This window comes from Eleutherodactylus coqui, chromosome 2, assembly GCF_035609145.1.
Source record: "Eleutherodactylus coqui strain aEleCoq1 chromosome 2, aEleCoq1.hap1, whole genome shotgun sequence".
Classification (NCBI taxonomy): Eukaryota; Metazoa; Chordata; class Amphibia; order Anura; family Eleutherodactylidae; genus Eleutherodactylus; species Eleutherodactylus coqui.
Window position 1 is genome coordinate 260,265,367 of NC_089838.1, and position 20,466 is coordinate 260,285,832.

General features: G+C 46.7%; 1 protein-coding gene across 2 annotated transcripts in view; it reads left to right on the plus strand.

Annotated features, from left to right (window-relative positions):
* The window catches only part of ASB7 (ankyrin repeat and SOCS box containing 7), a 44,950-nt gene that overhangs the window by 15,132 nt on the left and 9,352 nt on the right, over nucleotides 1-20,466 (plus strand). For both annotated transcript variants that reach the window (XM_066592867.1, XM_066592866.1), the window contains exon 5: nucleotides 14,222-14,827. In XM_066592867.1, coding sequence (XP_066448964.1) covers nucleotides 14,222-14,827 — 606 coding nt within the window. The remainder of the gene's footprint in view (nucleotides 1-14,221; nucleotides 14,828-20,466) is intronic.

A 20,466-nucleotide genomic window follows, 5' to 3' on the forward strand; every position in this document is an offset into this window, starting at 1 on the left:
AGGTTTTCATTTTTTAGTATTTTAGAATGGAAGCTGTTAATTTTGAAGGACGTATTTAGGGAGAATGGCCAGAAACAGACTAATACATTCAAAGTTGGTTGAATTAGAAAAACATGTCTGCTTTCTTCAAGAAGCAGCGCCACATCTGTCCATGGGTTGTGTCTGGTATTGCAGCTCAGCTCCATTGAAGTGACTGGGACTGAGCTGCAGTACCACATAACGTATGGACAGGAGTGGCTCTGCTTCTGGAAGAAAGCAGCCATGTTTTTCCAGTCTTGGACAATATTTTTAATCCTCTCATTGTTTAACATTTGAAGTTGTTGTTTCACCGAGAACAAAGACTGTTTTATTGTCAAATGCCTCCCTTCGTTTTTAGCCGCACTCTCTATACATGCAACCAAAGCTAATTTGAATGGTCCCTGGTAACGTTTAGTTTCTCCTGTGGTGGCGCTGCAAAGAGATGGATCACTTATTGCCGGGGTTCCCCACATAGCTAATCTCTGGGAGTGCCATCATGGTGACACTTTTCAATAAGATTTTTAAAGGACCCCTCTAACAAGTAGGGATTGTCCAAAGTGGGGATCCCCTTAAACTCACATTTCACTAATAGGCTATGTAAAAATGTTTATTTTTTTTCTTGACTGACCAACCAATTTAAGTCTGAAGGTTTTTTTTTTTTTAAGACTGAATCATAATTTATTCTCTGACTCTTACCTGTATACAATTCCTAAAGCCATTTTGCTTTGATGCCAGCAGATGGCAGCATATCATATAATATGTATTTGCTTTAGTTCTGTTAATTACAGCATCAGATGCTCTAAACCAGGGGTGTCCAACCATTTGGCATCTTTGGGCCACATTGGAAGAAGAGGAGTTGTCTTAGGCCACACAAATATTAACCCCTTACGGACATGGCCTATTTTGGACTTCAGGATGCAATGATTTTTGGCGTATTTTCATCTCCATTTTTCAAAAGCCATAACTTTGACTTTTTTGTCGACGCAGCCGTATAAGGACTTATTTTTTGCGTGGCGAACTGTAGTTTTTGATGGTGCCATTTTAGGGTACATAGACTATATTATAAAACTTTTATTATTTTTTTTATGATAAAAGGGAGAGACAATTCTGCCATAGATTTTTTTTTTTACAGCTTTAATTATGAAGCATAAATGAGAGAATCCATTTTTTCTGTGGGCCGTTACAATTACAACAATACCAAAATTCTTATTTTTTTTTGTTTTTCCACTTTTCTGCAATAAAAACCCTTTTTTTGGAAATCTTTTTTTTTTTTTCCTAAATCGCTGCATTCAAAGTCCTATAACTTTTTTTATTTCCATAGGTAGAGCTCTGTGAGGGCTTATTTTTTGCGAGACCAGCTGTAGTTTTTATTGATAGCATTTTAGTGTACATACGGCTTTTTTGATCACTTTTATTGCGTATTTTGGGAGGCAAAATGCTAAAATTTGGCATTTTGCCTCAGTTTTTAACGTTTTTTTTACGCTTTTTGCTGTGCAGAATAAAAAGCATGTGCAACTTATTGTACGCGTCGTTGCGGACTCGTCAATACCAAATATGCGGAATTTTAATTGTGTCCCTCTGGGGGACTCACAGCACCAATTATCGCTGTGATAAAGCATTGCAGGACTTCTTTCCTGCAATGCATTATCGCTTATACAGTGATCACAGACACTGGCAATACAGGACGCCGGTATCTGGCGTCCTGTGCCCTGGCAACCAGCCGGGCTCTCTATTATATCGCGGGAGCCCGGCAACTTCACAGAGGGAGCGCACTCCCACTGTAAACACTTCCCATGCCACGATCTACATAGATTGTGGCAGGGAAGGGCTTAACAGCGGGGGGGGGGGGGGGGGCGCATCTCAGATGCACCCCCGCTGTTGCAACGGGAGGCCGTCTATCACTGACAGCCAGCTCCCGCTGCTGGATAGCGTGAGGTCTCTTATGATCTCGCACTATTCCCAGGACGTTAGTTTACGCCCTGTTGCGGGAAGTACCCCGCTGCCAGGACATAAACTTACACCCTGGAGCGGGTAGGGGTTAAATCCACAAAATGTCTGAAACATTAACCTTTTAGTGACAGCCAATACGCCTTTTCACTGACATCACTAATGGGCTTTTACCTTGCACATACATCTTTTTAAAGTGAAGGCTTAGCTGACTGCTCACAGCAAGGCTCCTGCTCTAACTGCCAGATGTGAAGAAGCTTCAGGTCCTAGCAGTTTAACCCCTTACATGCCACAATCAATAGCAGCTACAGCATTTAAGCAGATGACATAGAGAGGGTGTTCCTTCTGTCACCCATCAGCATCCCTCAGTGTGATTGCAAGGTAACAATAGGTTCCCATGGAAGCTGCAAGCCTGATAAAGGCCTCCAACAGTCTAATAGGCTGCTCTCATAGGCTTAGTAGAATGCACTACATAAGTAATGCAGTGTACTATCCTAGCAATTGAACTATCGCAAATTCAAGTTCTCCTGAGGGACTAAAAAATGGCATAAAAAAAGTTCAGTAAAGTTTGATTTAAAGGGGTTGTCCCGCGAAACAAAGTGGGTCTATACACTTCTGTATGGCCATATTAATGCACTTTGTAATGTACATTGTGCATTAATTATGAGCCATACAGAAGTTATCAGAAGTTTTTCACTTACCTACTCCGGTGCTAGCGTCCTCGTTTCCATGGAGCCGTCTAATTTTCAGCGTCTAATCGCCAAATTAGACGCGCTTGCGCAGTCCGGGTCTTCTTCTTTTCTCAATGGGGCTCCGTGTAGCTCCGCCCCGTCACGTGCCGATTCCAGCCAATCAGGAGGCTGGAATCGGCAATGGACCGCACAGAAGCCCTGCGGTCCACCGAGGGAGAAGATCCCGGCGGCCATCTTCACCGGGTAAGTAAGAAGTCACCGGAGCGCGGGGATTCAGGTAAGCGCTGTCCGGTGTTCTTGTTTAACCCCTGCATCGGGGTTGTCTCGCGCTGAACGGGGGGGGCTGTTGAAAAAAAAAAAAAAACCGTTTCGGTGCGGGACAACCCCTTTAAGATTTTTAAAAATCCAGTTTAAAAAGATGTGCATTTTTCCCCACAAAAACGCTTTTTCAATGGATAAAAAATAAACGAAATTTAGTTCTTAATGATATTGTCTGTTTGGGTTCGTTGAGACCTTCTGTCTTTGAACACATTCTTGCTTTGCAGCATTTTTTTCCACCTGCCTAAAACCTTCAGACAGTACAAGGTGATTAAAAAAGAATAGTGCAAAGTAAAGCTGATTTATTCATGCATTCATTGACATACAACAGCCAGAATGACATGGAGAGAGAACTTTTCAAGTTTTTATTGCACCTTACAGATGGTTGATGTGGGCTCTGTTGGTGACATGGCAGATGTCAGGTCGATAATCCAGTGCTGCCCAGACGTATCCTCTGTTATGGATTCCACTGTAGTGGAGATGCATTGTATTACATCATCTAATATCACCAACGGTACCCGCATTGAACATCTGTAAGGCCTCCTTCCCACGAGCGTGACGGGCTCCGCAGCGTAATATTACGCAGTGAAGCCCGTCACGGCGCCCCCCAGAGCCCCTATACTTACCTGCGGGACATAGCGTGAAATCGCTTCCCCGCCCACCGCCGCCGCGTCACCGCTCGTCACCGCCCACCGCCGCGCGTCACCAGCCGTGTCACGTGCACGGCCGGCCGTGTCACGTGACGCGGCCGGACCGCGTCATTTGGCGTCATATGACGCTCGGCGGTGGGCGGGAAAGCGTTTTTTCACGCTATCTCCCGCTGGTTACAGCGGGAGATAGCGTGAATGGACGGCTTCCATTGACTGCAATGGAAGCCGTCAGTGCGTACAGCCCGTCCTCACCCGCAGAAAATAGAGCATGCTGCGGGTGAGGACGGGAGAAATCGCGGTGCGTAATTCCGCGGTGGAATTACGCATCGTGAGCATTGAGCTATTAGGTTCAATAGAACCTAATAGCTGCGTGCAACGCAGCGGATTTTCGCCGCGAATTACGCGGCGGAAATCCGTTCGTGGGAAGGAGGCCTAAGGTGCAATTCAAACTTGGAGTTCTTCTATCTCTTCATGTCATTCTGTCAGTATAACAATTTATATATGAAGAAATCTGCTTTACTTTTGCACCATTCTTTTTGAATCTCCCTGTATAATATACATAATCTATTTTCATATGTACTTTTAAAGGTTTTTTTTTTTCAAAGAAATTAGTTGCGTATTGCTAAGATATGCAACTGATGTTCACTTGGCTGTGACCCTCTCCCCCCCCCCCCCCACCTCACCCACCTCCTATTCATTGAAGTGCTGTCATATTGTTCTATTGATGGAGTCATAGCTGTGGGGGCCCTATGATTATAAATTGGAAACCTATTTAGAATTGGGCTAAGCAGCACATGTAAAAAAAAAAAAAGACTTGGGTATACCAATAGATCATAGACTGAACATGACTCAACAGTGTGGTGCAGCAGCCAAAAAGGCAAACACAATTCTGGGATATATAAAGAAAAGAATGGGATTTAGATCATACTCTAGATCATGTGAGGTCATTATCCCCCTCTACTCTGCCTTAGGCCGCCTGCAGGCGGCTGGGTCGGATCCCGCTGCGAGAATTCTCGCAGCGGGACCAGACCCGAGCCCCTGCAGGTACCAGCACGGCACTCGCCTCTCCCGTGGCTCCGGCTCTTTGATGTGCCGGCTGCCAGCCAGCCGGCGCATGCGCAGAGCGGAGCTGTCGGCCGGGAAGTGACATTTCTGTGCGGGCCTCGCAGAGCCCTGCACAGAAATAGAGCATGCCACGGTTTGTTTTCCGTGCGTGATTGCACGCGGACAAATCGCGGCCGTCTGCCTAGGATTGCAGGCGGAATTTCTGCCTGTGTGCCTTAGTCAGACCTCATTTGGAATACTGTGTCCAGTTCTGGGCACCCCACTTTAAAAAAAGACACAGACAAACTTGAGCAAGTTCAGAGAAGAGTTACCAAGATGGTGAGCGGTCTGCAAATCATGTCCTATGAGGAACGGTTAAAGGATCTGGGAATGTTTAGCTTGCAAAAAAGAAGGCTGAGAGGAGACTTAATAGTTGTCTACAAATATCTGAAGGGTTGTCACAGTGCAGAGGGATCAGCCCTATTCCCATTTGTACAAGGAAAGACTAGAAGCAATGGGATGAAACTGAGAGGGAGGAGACACAGATTAGATATTAGAAAAAACTTTCTGACAGTGAGGGTGATCAATGAGTGGAACAGGTTACCACGGGAGGTGGTGAGTTCTCCATGGAAGTCTTCAAACAAAGGCTGGACAAATATCTGTCTGGGATGATTTAGTGAATCCTGCATTGAACAGGGGGTTGGACCCGATGACCCTGGAGGTCCCTTACAACTCTACCATTCTATGATATACTAGCAATATGCTGCCAGTTTCTTTCAGACAGCCTGTTTAACATTTTTCCTGTAACCATCAAATGCAGTTCTGTACATATCTGTACACTTGTATCTGTTTGACTTTAAAGGGGTTCTAATCTTTGACCATTTTGTGCTTTTAAAAGTATAATGTAACATCTTTTAGTTCGCCTCCGTACCCTGGCCTGATTTCCTGTGACAGATTTTCATCTCCACCATGTATTATGCCTACTGGGCATAATCTTTGAAGGATCACCCCTTAGAAGACCACTTTTCAGTGCAATTTTGGGCCTTGTCAAAGAGGTTTCACTGGATATGTTTTGCCAAAATGCGCAAATTCACACCAGTATTTTTCCACACGCTTTCCGCTACACTCACTCCCACGTTTGTGGAGCGTCATCTGGTTGGCAATACCCCCATCATTTGAAACACATGGTACTCCAGAACTATTTCACCACTGCTCACCAATGGGTCTTGCTCCACCCTCCTTTTTCATCTTTTACTCACATTATCTCATACAGGGGCCATAACACAAAATTGAATTCCTTGTTCTAGGGCCCATACACCATACCATCATGTAGCGCATCTGTGCCGTCCTATTGAAGCACTCTATTGTTACTTCAGTATAGGGCGCTAGTAATGAGATAGAGCGCCGGATCAGTCTTTTTGACTGCACGCTGTATAACACCGACACATTGTACATCGCTCATTCCTTGTCCTCAGTGGGGCTCGGCATCTATAGTTATGAATTGTTAGGGCCACTTTGATCATGCACTAGTTGAATTATCCTAATGCCTTTTGATAGGATTCTGTAACCAGCCTATTAATATGTTCCATATAATCAGTTGTTACAATGATCAGAGACTACAATGAGCAAGTCCATATGTTGGACAAGCCTAACGTCACAGTGATGTCAATTGCTGTCCTCTTTTCTCTGATTTAGTTGCCAAGGATCATATTTTTTCTAGCTTGCGGTTTCCAGTGTGAAAGTGATGTCCTCATGTATTTTAATTTTAACAGTAATTGGAAACATTCGGAGGGCTTTGCTCATAAATAGAGAAGATTTATTAAATGGGTTCTTAGGTTTTCTTGTCAATGAACCTGGAATAACAGAATTTCTACTGCGCTACGGTTTTATTAGTGTTTCGTAAAATTCCATCCCCGAGTGCAGAACTGGAGGACCAGAGGGTGGCGGGAGTGTCTATTTTGTTCCCACCTGCTGGGATACTTCCATAGACACACAGAAACTGTACAGAATAAACGCCCCACCTACAGAAAATCTCAGAGTTGGAGACTTGCACAAACTTAATCCCTTCCCGAAACACATACGGCTATATACATCCTAACTGCATATACCCCGTGCAGTGAGGACGTATATAGATACCCACAGCATATGCTGTGTGTGCAGCAGTCTCGGGAAGTGAGTCCACTCTATACTTGGCAGGTATCGTCTATCTTTGACAGTGGAGATAACTCAGATCACAGTTGTTAATCCTTTAAATGCCACTGTCAATTCTGGCATTAGAATTTAAATCCCAATGTCACACATCCGCAGTGAAGAAAATGAAGACCCGGACGGGTAAGTAGAAGACCAGCATTGTTCTCAGCCGTAGGCGAGGTCGGATTCTGCTGCGGGCTCCCACATGGGGAATCTGATCTGCCTGTGGACATGAGGCCTAAGGCCTCATGTCCATGGGGAAAATCAGGTCCGCCGCGGATTCTTCATGCAGAATCCGCAGCGGGTCCCTCCTTTCCCTGGGGCATAAGGCCTAAAAATAAGAATAAACTCACCTGTCCTGGACGCTGCGTGTCTCTCCTCTGTCGCAGCCGGATCTTCCTTCTTTGGCCCGGCAGAATGTTTCCTATTCTTTCTTCTTTTATGGATTGTTAACAATTGTGCTTTGATCTCATTTTGCAATATTTTCCATTCTCCTTGGACATTTCTGTCCTTGAGGACATCCAACCATTGGATCCTTCCTATCCTCTTTCTAAGTTCATTAAAATCTGCCTTTCTGAAATCCAACCTTGAGGTCGGAGTCTTCTCAGGTCTTCCTCCCCGTTTTATCCAAAATTCAAGGATAGCATGATCACTGCCTCCTAAGGTCCGAGCCATCCTTACTTCCTCAACCATTCCCTCCCTGTTGGTAAGAATTAGGTCCAAGATAGCAGATGCCCCTGTTTTCTCTTCTACCTTTTTGGAAGATTAAGTTGTCAGCAAGAGCGGATAAGAATTTGTTGGACCCATTACTTTTACCTGAGAGAGATTCCCAACAAATGTCTGGATAGTTAAAGTCTCCCATGATCACTATGTCATGCTTGGCCATCTGATGTGGAAAGAGTTCATCCATATCTTCTGATTGTCTTTGTGGGTAGAGTCATTTCTTGCTCTACCTCTTTCTCCTCTGCTCTGATCATTGTGGGTAGAGTCATTTCTTGCTCTACCTCTTTCTCCTCTGCTCTGATCATTGTGGGTAGAGTCATTTCTTGCTCAACCTCTTTCTGCTCAGGAACCAGTACCAGGCCACCCTGCGTGAGAAAAATATGTTAAACGTTAAAGTTAAGAAAATCGTGTATGGTGAATGCCATCAGGAAAAGATATGCAATTCCGGAGTTATGCTTTTCTGGTCACCCTCTCTCCAAGAAATAAGTGGAATAAAAAGCACTAAACTCTTATAAACCTCAAAATAGGACCGATCTAAACTAGAGGTCGCCCTGCAATAAACAAGCCCGCACATGTCGATGGAAAAATAAAGTTATAATTTTTTGAAAGTCGACATGCCAGAACTGTAGAATGTGACCTGGACACAGGAACATCAATGACCATTGGTAATAAAATGGTTATAGAACCAATCATGCTTATTTTAAACTTCCTTTAGGGTGCAATTATATAAGTGCTAGTAGGCACAGCTACTGTTTATGATTTATGTTAATGGCTTGGTGCACCCGAGCTGGTAACATTAGCGTGTCAGTTGTGAGCGCTAGCAGCGCCCGCTAACACTTGTGTTACGACACCCTGTTCACCTAACACTTTAGCCATCCCTTAAGTGTATAGATTTTGATATAAAAAAAAGCCAAAAAACTAGTGCTCGACATTACACCTAGAAAATACTTGGTCAAGCCTAGTTCAAAACTACATAGTAAGGTGACTACAACTGCCTTCCCTTAGGCCGGCTGCACATGAACAGGTTTGCATTGCAGAATCCGCAGTCAGCATCCAGACCGCGGATTTGCAGCAAAAACCGTTCATTACATGCTATTGAAAAGCACTTCTTCCTTTTCACTTGCGAAATCGAATTGCGATTTCTGCGGGTGGAGATAAAATCGCAGCATGTACTGTTTTAATGTGGTGTCTAAACAAACGGCAGTGGCCCTTTAATCCAAAACCCATTGTAAAACCATTAAAAGGGTGAAAAATGGTGCCACGGAAAGTTATCTTAACTTGTTGAGTCAAGTTAAACTTTGCTGCATTTGTACACGTGTTCTTTTCCCATAGCCACTAGTTATAATACATCTTGAGTGCAGCACGTGACTTGGTTGTGATGGGTTGCCGCACTTCTGAGCGATGGTCTCCTAAACTGTTAGAGGTCACTCCCTGGTCTTTGGTTTCACATTGTGCCAGGCGGTGTCATGTTCTTGCATCCTGTGTCCGCTCTCCCTTGTTTCTTATGCGCCTCCATTCTTTCTGGTGTCACTTCTCCTTTGATTTTGTGACATTGCCTTTGTAAACAGGTAATTGATGAATGTGTTCCATAAATACAGTCTCTTCAAACAGACCATTAATCCAAGTATAGTCAGAGGAAAACAGATTTCCATTACAGCCTTCCTGTCCCTTCACTTTCATTTAAATAAACGGCAGGGGCACAATCCCTGCACACTGAACATAGTGTACCAGAAGACCCTTAAATAATGTATGTTGTATTGCTTGGAAGGGCGACAAGCCACAGAGGAGCATGTTACCTAAGTTCCTTACACCGCTCGTGCCAGACCACAGGAAATCCACTGATCGGCAGATGTTCTGACACATGCTTTCTCTTAACAAGGACATGAAGCGCAGAAGACGGGATGTGGAGGCAACAGAGGACACAGCAGGGTGGGAAGTCCTCTTATGTCAGTTTGTGTAATAGAACATTTCATAATGCTACTTACAGTTTATTAGGATATTTCTGCGCAGCAGCACCCCGGCGTACAGTAGGCGGGGAAAAAAAATGAGACTGTGTTCACACCATAGTCTGTCGCCACGTCCTACGTATTCTGTAATCTGTCCAAAGGCTTCTTTTTTGTAGATGTGTAAAACTTCTTATAGGCATATACGTTCTGCTAACCTGAAAATATAATTTCCCCATTTCAAAAGAAAAGGTTTGGTCAAGCAGATATCCTAAAATAGTGAACAACTGCTTTTTTTATTTTTGCAATAAACGTGTTTTAGATTCAATTTGGTGCAAAAACGTGACTTGAATTTAAGGGCTTATTCAGACGACCATATATCAGCCGCGTATTCACACATCGGCTGCGTCCCTCTCTGCAGGGGGAGGAGTGCACTCAGATCCCGCCTCCTCTCCACCCCCTCTCCGCCCTCTGCACTATTTGCAATGAAGGGAGGCGGGATGGGGGTGGGGCTATTTAACTAAACTTGGCCCCGATGCTGCCCCGCCTCCTCTCATTGCAAATAGTGCAGAGGGGCGGAGAGGGGGTGGGAGCTCAGAGCACTGCGCCCGGCTCTTCCATCCTCCCACCACAGAGAGAGACGCCGTATATCGGCCGGCGTGAATACCCGGCCGATATACAGTCGTCTGAATAAGCCCTAAAGGTTATGGACACCTTTTGAGGGGTGACTTTTTTTTTTTCCCTTTTACTCAAAATGTAACATTGCATTCTACAAACTTTTGACATGGCAAAAGGTTTGATTGCTGGGGGTTCGGCAGCTGAGACCAGTCGGTAGAACGAACCAGCTGAAGCGCTTATCTGAGCACTGTCACTACTCAGTAGCTGAAGATGAACACAATAGAAAGTCTATGAGCCCATCTAGTGGAGTCTGTCTTAATATGGGATCCATCAGTGAGGCTGGACTGATGACTTGGTTGTCCTCTGCTCTCTCCTCTCCTGCACTTTTTTTTAGCAGTTTTATGACCAAAACGAAGTTTCTTTCTTCTGGGCATGAATTAGCTGATGGGAAGGTGCAGGAGAGAACAGGTGAGGGCTGAAAAGCAAACGTCAAACCATGTGATATGTAGAAACTACAGAAGACACAGTGCAAAGTGTTTAACAAACCATATTGCAAAAATGATTTAGCCCAAAATACATGCATTTAAGTGGAAAAAGAATAACAACACCCCTTCCCCCTCAAAGATTTAATATTTTAATATTAGAACTTTTCTTTTTTTTCTATTCCTCCAGTCTTATGTAAATGGAGTCATACACACAAGCAATGGTTTCCCACACTGTGGCATGTTCTATCTTTTTACGTTACTCAGAACACATCGCCCATTGATTTCGATGGGACCTCTAATGCATCTCATGGCTCTCACATGCCGTGCAGTGGGCCTGAAAGTGCGAAGCGAGGTTTTCCATTGAAATCCATGGGAAACCCTTCCGATCCTCTATTGTGCTTGAAGATTGAATTTTAAAGATGCGATGCGTGTATACGTAGCCTTAAACGGATTGGACAACATGGCCCCCATCAGTGCCACTGGGTTAAAATAAGAGCAGTATTTGCCTGTTCCCTGCCACCGTGATCCAGTGCTGTAGCCCCGCTGTGGTCCCGGTGTTTGTTATGACAGATGATGTCACTAGAAGTCAGATGACTGCTGCAGCCAATCAGAGGATTTAGCGTCACCGCTCGTTTTCCTGATATCAGTGCTCGCACCCTGAGCGCCATGAGGCCAGAAGTTTGGGAACATGATGACGTAGCCTCTGAATTTTAGCACCGGGGGGCACTAAAGGAGGCATGTTACCCAGTAATGATCAGAAAAGCCCTTTAACTACCTCTGACTGAATATAGTCTGTTCAAGAATTATAGTATACCTGCCCTTATGTGCGCTGCTTTTACGTTTGTTTTAGAGTAGAGGGTTCCCTAGGAGGGGAAAAAAATGTGTAGAGAGTCGCTCATGGTGATAAGGCTGCTTCTTTAAAGTTGTAATATGGGTGCAGACTAGCATCTCTATTACTGGACTCCCCACGGTTTACTGAACCAAACTTAGTAAAGTGACCTGAGGCTCAGTCTATGGAACCGGGCAGCAATTACCTTTGTCATTGTGCAAAGGCAGGTAATGTCTGAGGTCTCACATTATAGTTACTGTAGTGTAATAACATCCTAGAGCAGTGGTGGCGAACCTATGGCACGCGTGCCAGAGGCGGCACGCAGAGCCCTCCCTGCTGGCACGCGTCGCCATCGGCCGCTCACCACCTTAGTGAATGCCTGCAGGGGTCGCGGCTCCCCTGCTGACATTCACTCAGCGCTGCTTTCTGTGCTGATCCCGGCGCACACTGTGAGTCAGTGTGCAGCTAGGATCCTTCTCCCCCCTCTTCCGACGTCTCCTACTTTGGTTCCGCAAGAGCAGGGGGAGAAGGCATCCAACAGCAGCACGCTGCCTTCAGTATGCACCTGGGACCAGGCAGGAGAGGAGCGGCGCTCCCGCGAGGAGGAGGGGTAAGTATGTGGGGCAGGGGGCGGGCATTCTAACAGCTGGGAGAATCGCTGGGGGGGGGAGGCATTATGACTGCCGGGAAAATCGCTGGGGGGGGGGGGGGGAGGGGGGACATTCTGACTACTGGGAAAATCGCTGGGGGGGGGGGAGGGGGGACATTCTGACTACTGGGAAAATCGCTGGGGGGACATTCTGACTACTGGGGGGGGCATTCTGACTGCTGGGAAAATCGCTGGGGGGGGGGGAGGGGGGACATTCTGACTACTGGGAAAATCGCTGGGGGGGGCATTCTGACTGCTGGGAAAATCGGGGGGCATTCTGACTGCTGGGAAAATCGCTGGGGGGAGAGGGGGGGCATTCTGACTGCTGGGAAAATCGGGGGGGGGGGGGCATTCTGACTGCTGGGAAAATCACTGGGGGGGGAGGGGGGCATTCTGACTGCTGGGAAAATCGCTGGGGGGAGAGGGGGGGCATTCTGACTGCTGGGAAAATCGGGGGGGGGGCATTCTGACTGCTGGGAAAATCACTGGGGGGGGGAAGGGGGGCATTCTGACTGCTGGGAAACTCGCTGGGGGGGGGGGAGGCATTCTGACTCCCTGGAAAATCGCTGGGGGGGGGGGGCAATTCTGACTGCTGGGAAAAAAAAATCGCTGGGGAGGGGGGACTTTCTGACTACTGGGAAAATCGGGGGGGGGGGGGGGGCATTCTGACTGCTGGGAAAATCGGGGGGGGGGGGGCATTCTGCTGGGAAAATCACTGGGGGGGGAGGGGGGGCATTCTGACTGCTGGGAAAATCGCTGGGGGGGGGCATTCTGGCTGCTGGGAGAATCACTGGGGGGGGGAAGGGGGGCATTCTGACTGCTGGGAAACTCGCTGGGGGGGGGGGAGGCATTCTGACTCCCTGGAAAATCGCTGGGGGGGGGGGGCAATTCTGACTGCTGGGAAAAAAAAATCGCTGGGGAGGGGGGACTTTCTGACTACTGGGAAAATCGGGGGGGGGGGGGGGCATTCTGACTGCTGGGAAAATCGGGGGGGGGGGGCATTCTGCTGGGAAAATCACTGGGGGGGGAGGGGGGGCATTCTGACTGCTGGGAAAATCGCTGGGGGGGGGCATTCTGGCTGCTGGGAAAATCACTGGGGGGGGGAAGGGGGGCATTCTGACTGCTGGGAAACTCGCTGGGGGGGGGGGAGGCATTCTGACTCCCTGGAAAATCGCTGGGGGGGGGGGGCAATTCTGACTGCTGGGAAAAAAAAATCGCTGGGGAGGGGGGACTTTCTGACTACTGGGAAAATCGGGGGGGGGGGGGGGCATTCTGACTGCTGGGAAAATCGGGGGGGGGGGGCATTCTGCTGGGAAAATCACTGGGGGGGGAGGGGGGGCATTCTGACTGCTGGGAAAATCGCTGGGGGGGGGCATTCTGGCTGCTGGGAGAATCGCTAGGGGGGGGAGGGGAAGCATTATGACTGCTGGGAGAATCGCTGGGGGGGAGGGGAGGCATTATGACTGCTGGGAGAACCGCTGGGGGGGGGGAGGCATTAGGACTGCTGGGGGAATCGCTGCGGGGGAAAGCCATTATGACTGCTGGGGGAACCGCTTGAGGGGAGGGGGGCATTATTGCTGGCAGACAGCTGGGGGTGGCATTGTGACTGCTGGTGGACCACTGGGGGGGGGGGTAATATGACTGCTGTGGGAACAGCTGGGCGGGAAGCGGGCATTATTACTGCTGGGGGACCGCTGGGGTATGTCACTATTACCACTGGGGGGGGGTCACTATTATCGCTAGGAGGGCCACTATTACCACTGGGGTATGTTTACATGCGGCAGAAACTGGCAGGGCTGTTTCAAAATAGACAGGGTGCAGATTTTGACAACTTTTTGGATGCAGAAATGCTGCAGAATTTTCCACATCCAAAAAGCAGTCAGAATCTGCACCCTGTCTATTTTGAAGCAGCCCTGTCCTTTTTAGAACGACAGGCGTAAAATCATGTCGTAATAAGCCCCGCCCCTGACGTGTTGGCACTTTGCGATACATAAGTTGGTTTTGGGTTGCAGTTTGGGCACTCGGTCTCTAAAAGGTTCGCCATCACTGTCCTAGAGTCACAGATTGCTATATAGTCTATATACATCCGGTAACCTCTGTGTTTTTCTGTTACAGCGGACCCTACAGTGAAGGATTTGATTGGTGGCTTCACAGCGTTGCACTATGCTGCCATGCATGGTCGAGCTCGGATCGCACGCCTTCTGCTGGAGTCGGAGCACCGCAGTGACATCATTAACGCCAAGAGCAATGACGGCTGGACGCCCCTGCACGTGGCTGCCCACTACGGCAGAGACTCCTTTGTCACACTGCTTTTGGAGTTCAAAGCTGAGGTTGACCCTCTAAGTGACAAGGGTACGACTCCCTTGCAGCTTGCCATCATTCGGGAAAGATCCAGCTGCGTGAAGATCCTACTGGACCATAATGCCAATATCGATATTCAAAACGGGTTTTTACTACGCTATGCCGTGCTCAAAAGTAACCATTCTTACTGTCGCATGTTTCTCCAAAGAGGTGCTGACACGAACTTAGGGCGTCTAGAGGATGGACAGACCCCTCTTCACATTTCAGCACTCCGGGATGATGTCCTGTGTGCCCGGATGTTGTACAATTATGGTGCAGACACGAACACTAGGAACTATGAGGGGCAGACCCCACTAGATGTATCATTAAGCATCTCTGAAACTAGCCGGCCTTGTCTGGATTTCCTACAGGAAGTACGAAGTAAGTAAAGGGTAACATCCGGCCATGTGCTGGAGTAACTTTTTAATTGTGTCATTTTTGTTGCAGTAGCAGTCATGTGTCTCATAATAATGGAAGCCATGATGCCGCTGTGAATAGAGCCGGCAAGCCGCCGTTTTAGTGCTATGTGTGGTTCTGCAATCCAGAGAAGTCGTTCTAGACAAAATACGATTTATTGCTTCTACATGAAAGCACAATGTGTCAGTTGTTAAAGCTACTCTCTGTTGCTTAAGCACCTGACAGTCTTCCTGTATGAATGGACCCTTGGGGTGCTTCATACTTAGCAGAAATGCTGCAGATTTTGCACAGTGGGAAATCCAAAACATTTCTGCATGTATCAAAAACTGCACCGTTGCAGATTTTGACTCGGATTGATTCAGCTGCAGATCCAGAGCTGATTTCAGCACTGGGACCTAATAGGAGCAAGTGAAGATACTTGCAAATCACTGAATGGTAAATTTGGAAGGTCCAACCCCCTCTCCCTGCTCAGTGCAGGATTCACTAAACCATCCCAGACAGATATTTGTCCAGCCTTTGTTTGAACACTTCCATTGAAGGAGAACTCGCCACCTCCTGTGGTATCCTGTTCCACTCATTGATCCCCCTCCCTGTCAAAGTTTTTTCTAATATCTAATCTGTCTCCTCCCTTTCAGTTTCATCCCATTGCTTCTAGTCTTTCCTTGTACAAATGAGAATAGGGCTGATGCCTCTGCACTGTGACAGCCCTTCAGATATTTGCAGACAGCTATTAAGTCTCCTCTCAGCCTTCTTTTTCCCAGATCCTTTAACCGTTCCTCATAGGACATGATTTGCAGACCGCTCACCATCTTGGTAACGCTTCTCTGAACTTGCTCCAGTTTGTCTATGTCTTTTTAAAATTAGGGTGCTCAGAACTGGACACAGTATTCCAGATGAGGTCTGACTAGAGATGAGTGAACGTGCTCGTTTAGGGCAATTATTCGAACGAGTATCGCTTTTTTCGAGTAACTGCCTACTCGGGTGAAAAGATTTGGGTGGCGGCGGAGTGGAGCAGGTGGTAACAGGGGGGAGCTCTCTCTCCCCCGCTTACCCCCGGTGCCACCCGAATCTTTTTGCTCGAGTAGGCAGTTACTTGAAGAAAGCAATATTCGTTCGAGTAACTACCCTAAACAAGCACGTTCTCTCATCTCTAGATCTGACTAAAGAAGAGTAGAGGGGGATAAATATCTCACTTGATCTAGACTCTATGCTTCTCTTAATACATCTCAGAATTGTGTTTTGCCTTTTTTGCTGCTGCATCACATTGTTGACTCATGTTCAGTCTCTGATCTATTAATTTGCCAAAATCTTTCTCACGTGTGCTGCTGCTTATCTTAATGGTTAGGTGATGCGGAAGTGGACATCCTCAAACTGAGGGAGAACTGGCAGTGTTCAGTAGTGGTTGCCCGTGAGCAGTGATTTGTAAAGGTTTTTAGTGGTAGCTGAAGGTTGAAATCCGCTGCGGATCTGCGGCTAAATCTTAGTCATGACGCGTTTTTTTAATGCAGGAAGACTGCGGATTTTCTGCTGAGGAAAATGTCCAACATTTGCGCTGTATGTGAATATACCCTTAGGTAGTTATCAGCAAGATATAACCTTCTAGGATTACAAGAGGCTTTCATGCTGTCCCACATATGCCATAACACGCTATATATACATACCTATAAGTCTATATTCTGCTGTCCGTGGTCGGATCTGTTGCTGGACGCCGTGTCCTCTATCCAGCATAGGGAAGGCGTTCTCCATAGCTACCAGCCATCAGTATTCAGGCTTATCTTATTTTTATGTACTGCGTTTGATTTAGCAGCGCAGATCCCCGGCACAAACGGCAGATCTGTGTATTACTAGGAGACCAAACGTGCATGTCTATCTGCTAAGAGGAGGGGGATTAAGTGCTTATACTTGTGAGGGTCTATGGTTGTGCGAGCCATTAAATGAAGCACGTCACTTAGCTCGCAGCATGCCAGAACTGTTCAAAGGAGCGGGCCTTTTTAGCATTAAATCTTCATAAGTTTGCTTTAATGGGGGAATATAAATCTTTCCCAAAGACTCTGACCGCTCCAATGAGGATTGAGCGCTGACCGTCGGAATGAAGTTTCTTTGAAGAACAGAGGGGCAAGAAAGCGGGGAAAAAAGTGACTTGTAAAGAAGCCTCAAGATGATGAACATCTTGGATAAGATCAGAGTGTGGGGAATAGCATAGGATAATGAGCCCGGGGTAATTTACTGTAGAAAAAGATAAGATCATTATTAATGTATTTCTGCGCACTCAGCGGCTTTCTATAAGGTGAATACTAATGATTTAACCCTGTCCTGCCCCTACGATGTAACTTTGCATGACATACCACTATGAAATACTGTAAAGCTCCATTAATCCAGCATTGGCTGTAGCTGCTGGGTGCTTGATTATTTAAAGGGGTGTTCTACGCAAATACTACATATCCTCCGAACAGGTCATCAGTAGTTGATCGGCACGGGTTTGCCGCTCAGGACCTTTGAACGATCAGCTGATTGGGTGCCCGCTGTCGGCGCTGCAATACGCAGGGGCCGGAGCAGGCACTGATTGGACTCTTGTGTAGTGGTTGGCGCTAGTAATTGCATTTGCACCTTTCATTGCTTTAAATGGGAACTGCACCTGCAGTTAAAACTGCCTGCCACTACTCGGGGGTCAGAGCTGCAGTCTCCGCTCCAACTCCGGTGTATTGCAGCGCTGATAGCGGGCGCCCATAGACTTCAGTCTTTCACCTATTGATCGATCCTGAGGTTAAAGTGCTCATTAGTGATTACATGGAAATACCCCTTAAGGCCCTTTTACACGTAATGGGTGCTCAACACTCGTCCCTGTGTTTACTCGCTCCCGTGCTGTTACACAGGAGCGAGTATCTCTGGATCACTGACAGTGGGGTGGCTGGAGGAGAGTTCTCCCCCTGCTCTCCCCCCTCCCCCTCACCATTCACTGTAAGCAGCGGACGTTATGTAGGGCAAGCAGCTGATTGTCCGCACCTTTCCACTCCTGACACACTCGGCAAACCGCTGATCTTGCTAGGTAAAGCTGCGGCCAGCCAGGTATTTTTACTGCAAGGGAAATGTAGCATTGCATGACAATGAATGGCTGTGCTGGTAGTATAAGAACGGCTCAATCCACCAGAACAGAAGCTACTCTTACAGAAATGGCTCTCTATTCTGGCTCATAGAGAGGGGTTCTGGGTGGGGGTCCCTGCTCATTAACATTCATACTACATAAGCACTGGGGTTGTGCTCTTGGCACAACCCCTTTTAAAGAGTTCATCTACACAGGGCGGTTTGCAGTAAAAACTGCATCAAAAACCACATCTGCAAAACCACATATATTTTTTTCCGCAGTTTTTCTGAATTGCCCTTTTTTTAAAAATTTTATGGCAAATTCAGCAAAAGCACAGCTAGTATGCCTAATGGTCTACCGGTGTCCACCCTGACATCTACTAGTAGCAATAGCAAACTATTATTTGGCCATTGCTGGCATGTATAAAAAAAATAATTGGAGTCCCTGTCATTTGGCGTGCAAAGGAGCCGATCTTCCGCTAAACAGCAGTGCAATCTAGAAAGAACTGTATTATAGAGAGGCATTACAAGACGGCTAATCAACATTTCAGTAATGGTAAATCCACTGATTGGCTGTTTAATTGACATTACCTTCTATATTCGCCTAAATAAGTTACTATAATTACATAATTATACAGTCAGGAGGATGAGCTGTGATCTCCTCTATTATAACTTTTGGGCCAAACCAAGATGGTGCGTTGGGATTGTGTATCAGTAGTTCAAGATACTACTTGCTACTCTGATGGCCAGGGCTTGTCTGTAGAATCAGAGCAGTGTGTTTTGTCTTAGACTACCGATCCATTACCAATGTACATCAGGGAGTCAGAGAAGCAGTATAGCCGTCCTGGTTTGGTCCAGGACCAGAGGGTCGCTTTAATTGTATGTAGGTTTAAGGCCTCCTGTCTACGGGCGATTCTTCATTGTGTTATCCACGGCGATAATCCACATGCAGGTAACGCATGAAACGCTTTCCATAGGATAACGATGGAAAGCGCAGCCCGATGTACTCGAGCGGAAATTCACCACGATTTTCCGATCGCATATAAAAATCACAGCATGCCGTGATTTTCCGTGATGAGCATACCATAATGATAGGTTTCTTATGGAAAATCGCGGTGGCTTTATGAAAAGCTCGACTCGAATAACGCGGGCCCAAGCATTTTGGGTTCTCGCTCATCTCTAATCTTTATTTATATAGCGCCAACTTATTCCGCAGTGCTATGACAATCTGCGAAATGCTGATGTCCTTGGACGTAACCATAGCAACCAGAAAGAAAGCATTCACTGTTTATGAACGATCCACAATAGAAATAGAAATTATTTTTTTTAATGGCAAACTACATTTTGTTTAAAACCCCGTAAACTGTTTAAAGATAATTGGGCAACTCTACCCCCCTTGTAATTGTCATATGTAGCCTACAAGCCGGACGGACACCATTACCGCCAGTGCTATTAAATCTCATCAATGTGTGCATTCCTTTCTAAGCGCTCCTCTTTGAAATGAGGATATCTTGGATATTGCAACCAGGGAAGGAGGCCTCAGATGTGGATTCAAGGAATAGGAGTATTGTGTTCAATTAACATTTGGCAGACCATGCCGCTCGCTGCTAAACCCAAATCATTCTAGATGGGAAGATTTAAGGTAACGTGCAGCATTTAGCATGTTACCTGCAGATCCGTGTAAATGTAAGATTTGTAGTCCAAGATGTATGATATCAGTGTTACATCTTATGAGATGGCGCAGAATGGCAGATGGATGGGCTGTCCATGGTGGGAAGAAAAATCTGACATTGTATCGTTCGGTGTAAACAGCCCCTTAAGCCCATGCTTGGCATGGCCTCGCCTACAGATGGAACGCTGGCACTGGATTAACAATGAAGGGCCCACCGTGCTCTGTGGAGTCCTGCAGCCCCTTCATTCTTTTGGTCAGTGGCGGTACTACGAGCCTGATCCATAGATCACACATTGTCACAATATGCTAAGGATACTCCATTCACCATTGTGCTATACAATGCTAAATTTACACTGTGCAGTCTATACCATGAAGCTAAATGAAAGCATTATGCTTCGAAGGGCCGGTTCATATCAGTCGGAAGTTCTGTTTTTTTGGAGCCGCCATTGGAGAGCCCTCTAAATTACCGGAATAATAGTGCAGCGTGCAGTTATTTTGTCTGGTAAAACATTGAACGCCATAATGGAAACTCCCTGGACATTATTATGAGTCAGTGGAGTTCACTGGGTCCCTTTGGTATCCAGCACCACCGTTACTTCCATTGTTCTGCTCATGTAAAGGGGAAGACCAGAAGTTCTTCAAGTGGTTGTCTGGATGCGAGAGAATTTTTTAAAAATTTAGACCCAGGCCTTTTAAAATCAATAAAAGCAGCAGTACTGATCATCCTCTGCCTGAACGATCCAGTGCTGCAGCCGTGATTGGCTGCCCACTGCAGCCGTGATTGGCTGCCCACTGCAGCCAATCGGAAGCCGGAGCAGTGGAGTGCCGTTCGTCTGGCATCATGGCTCCC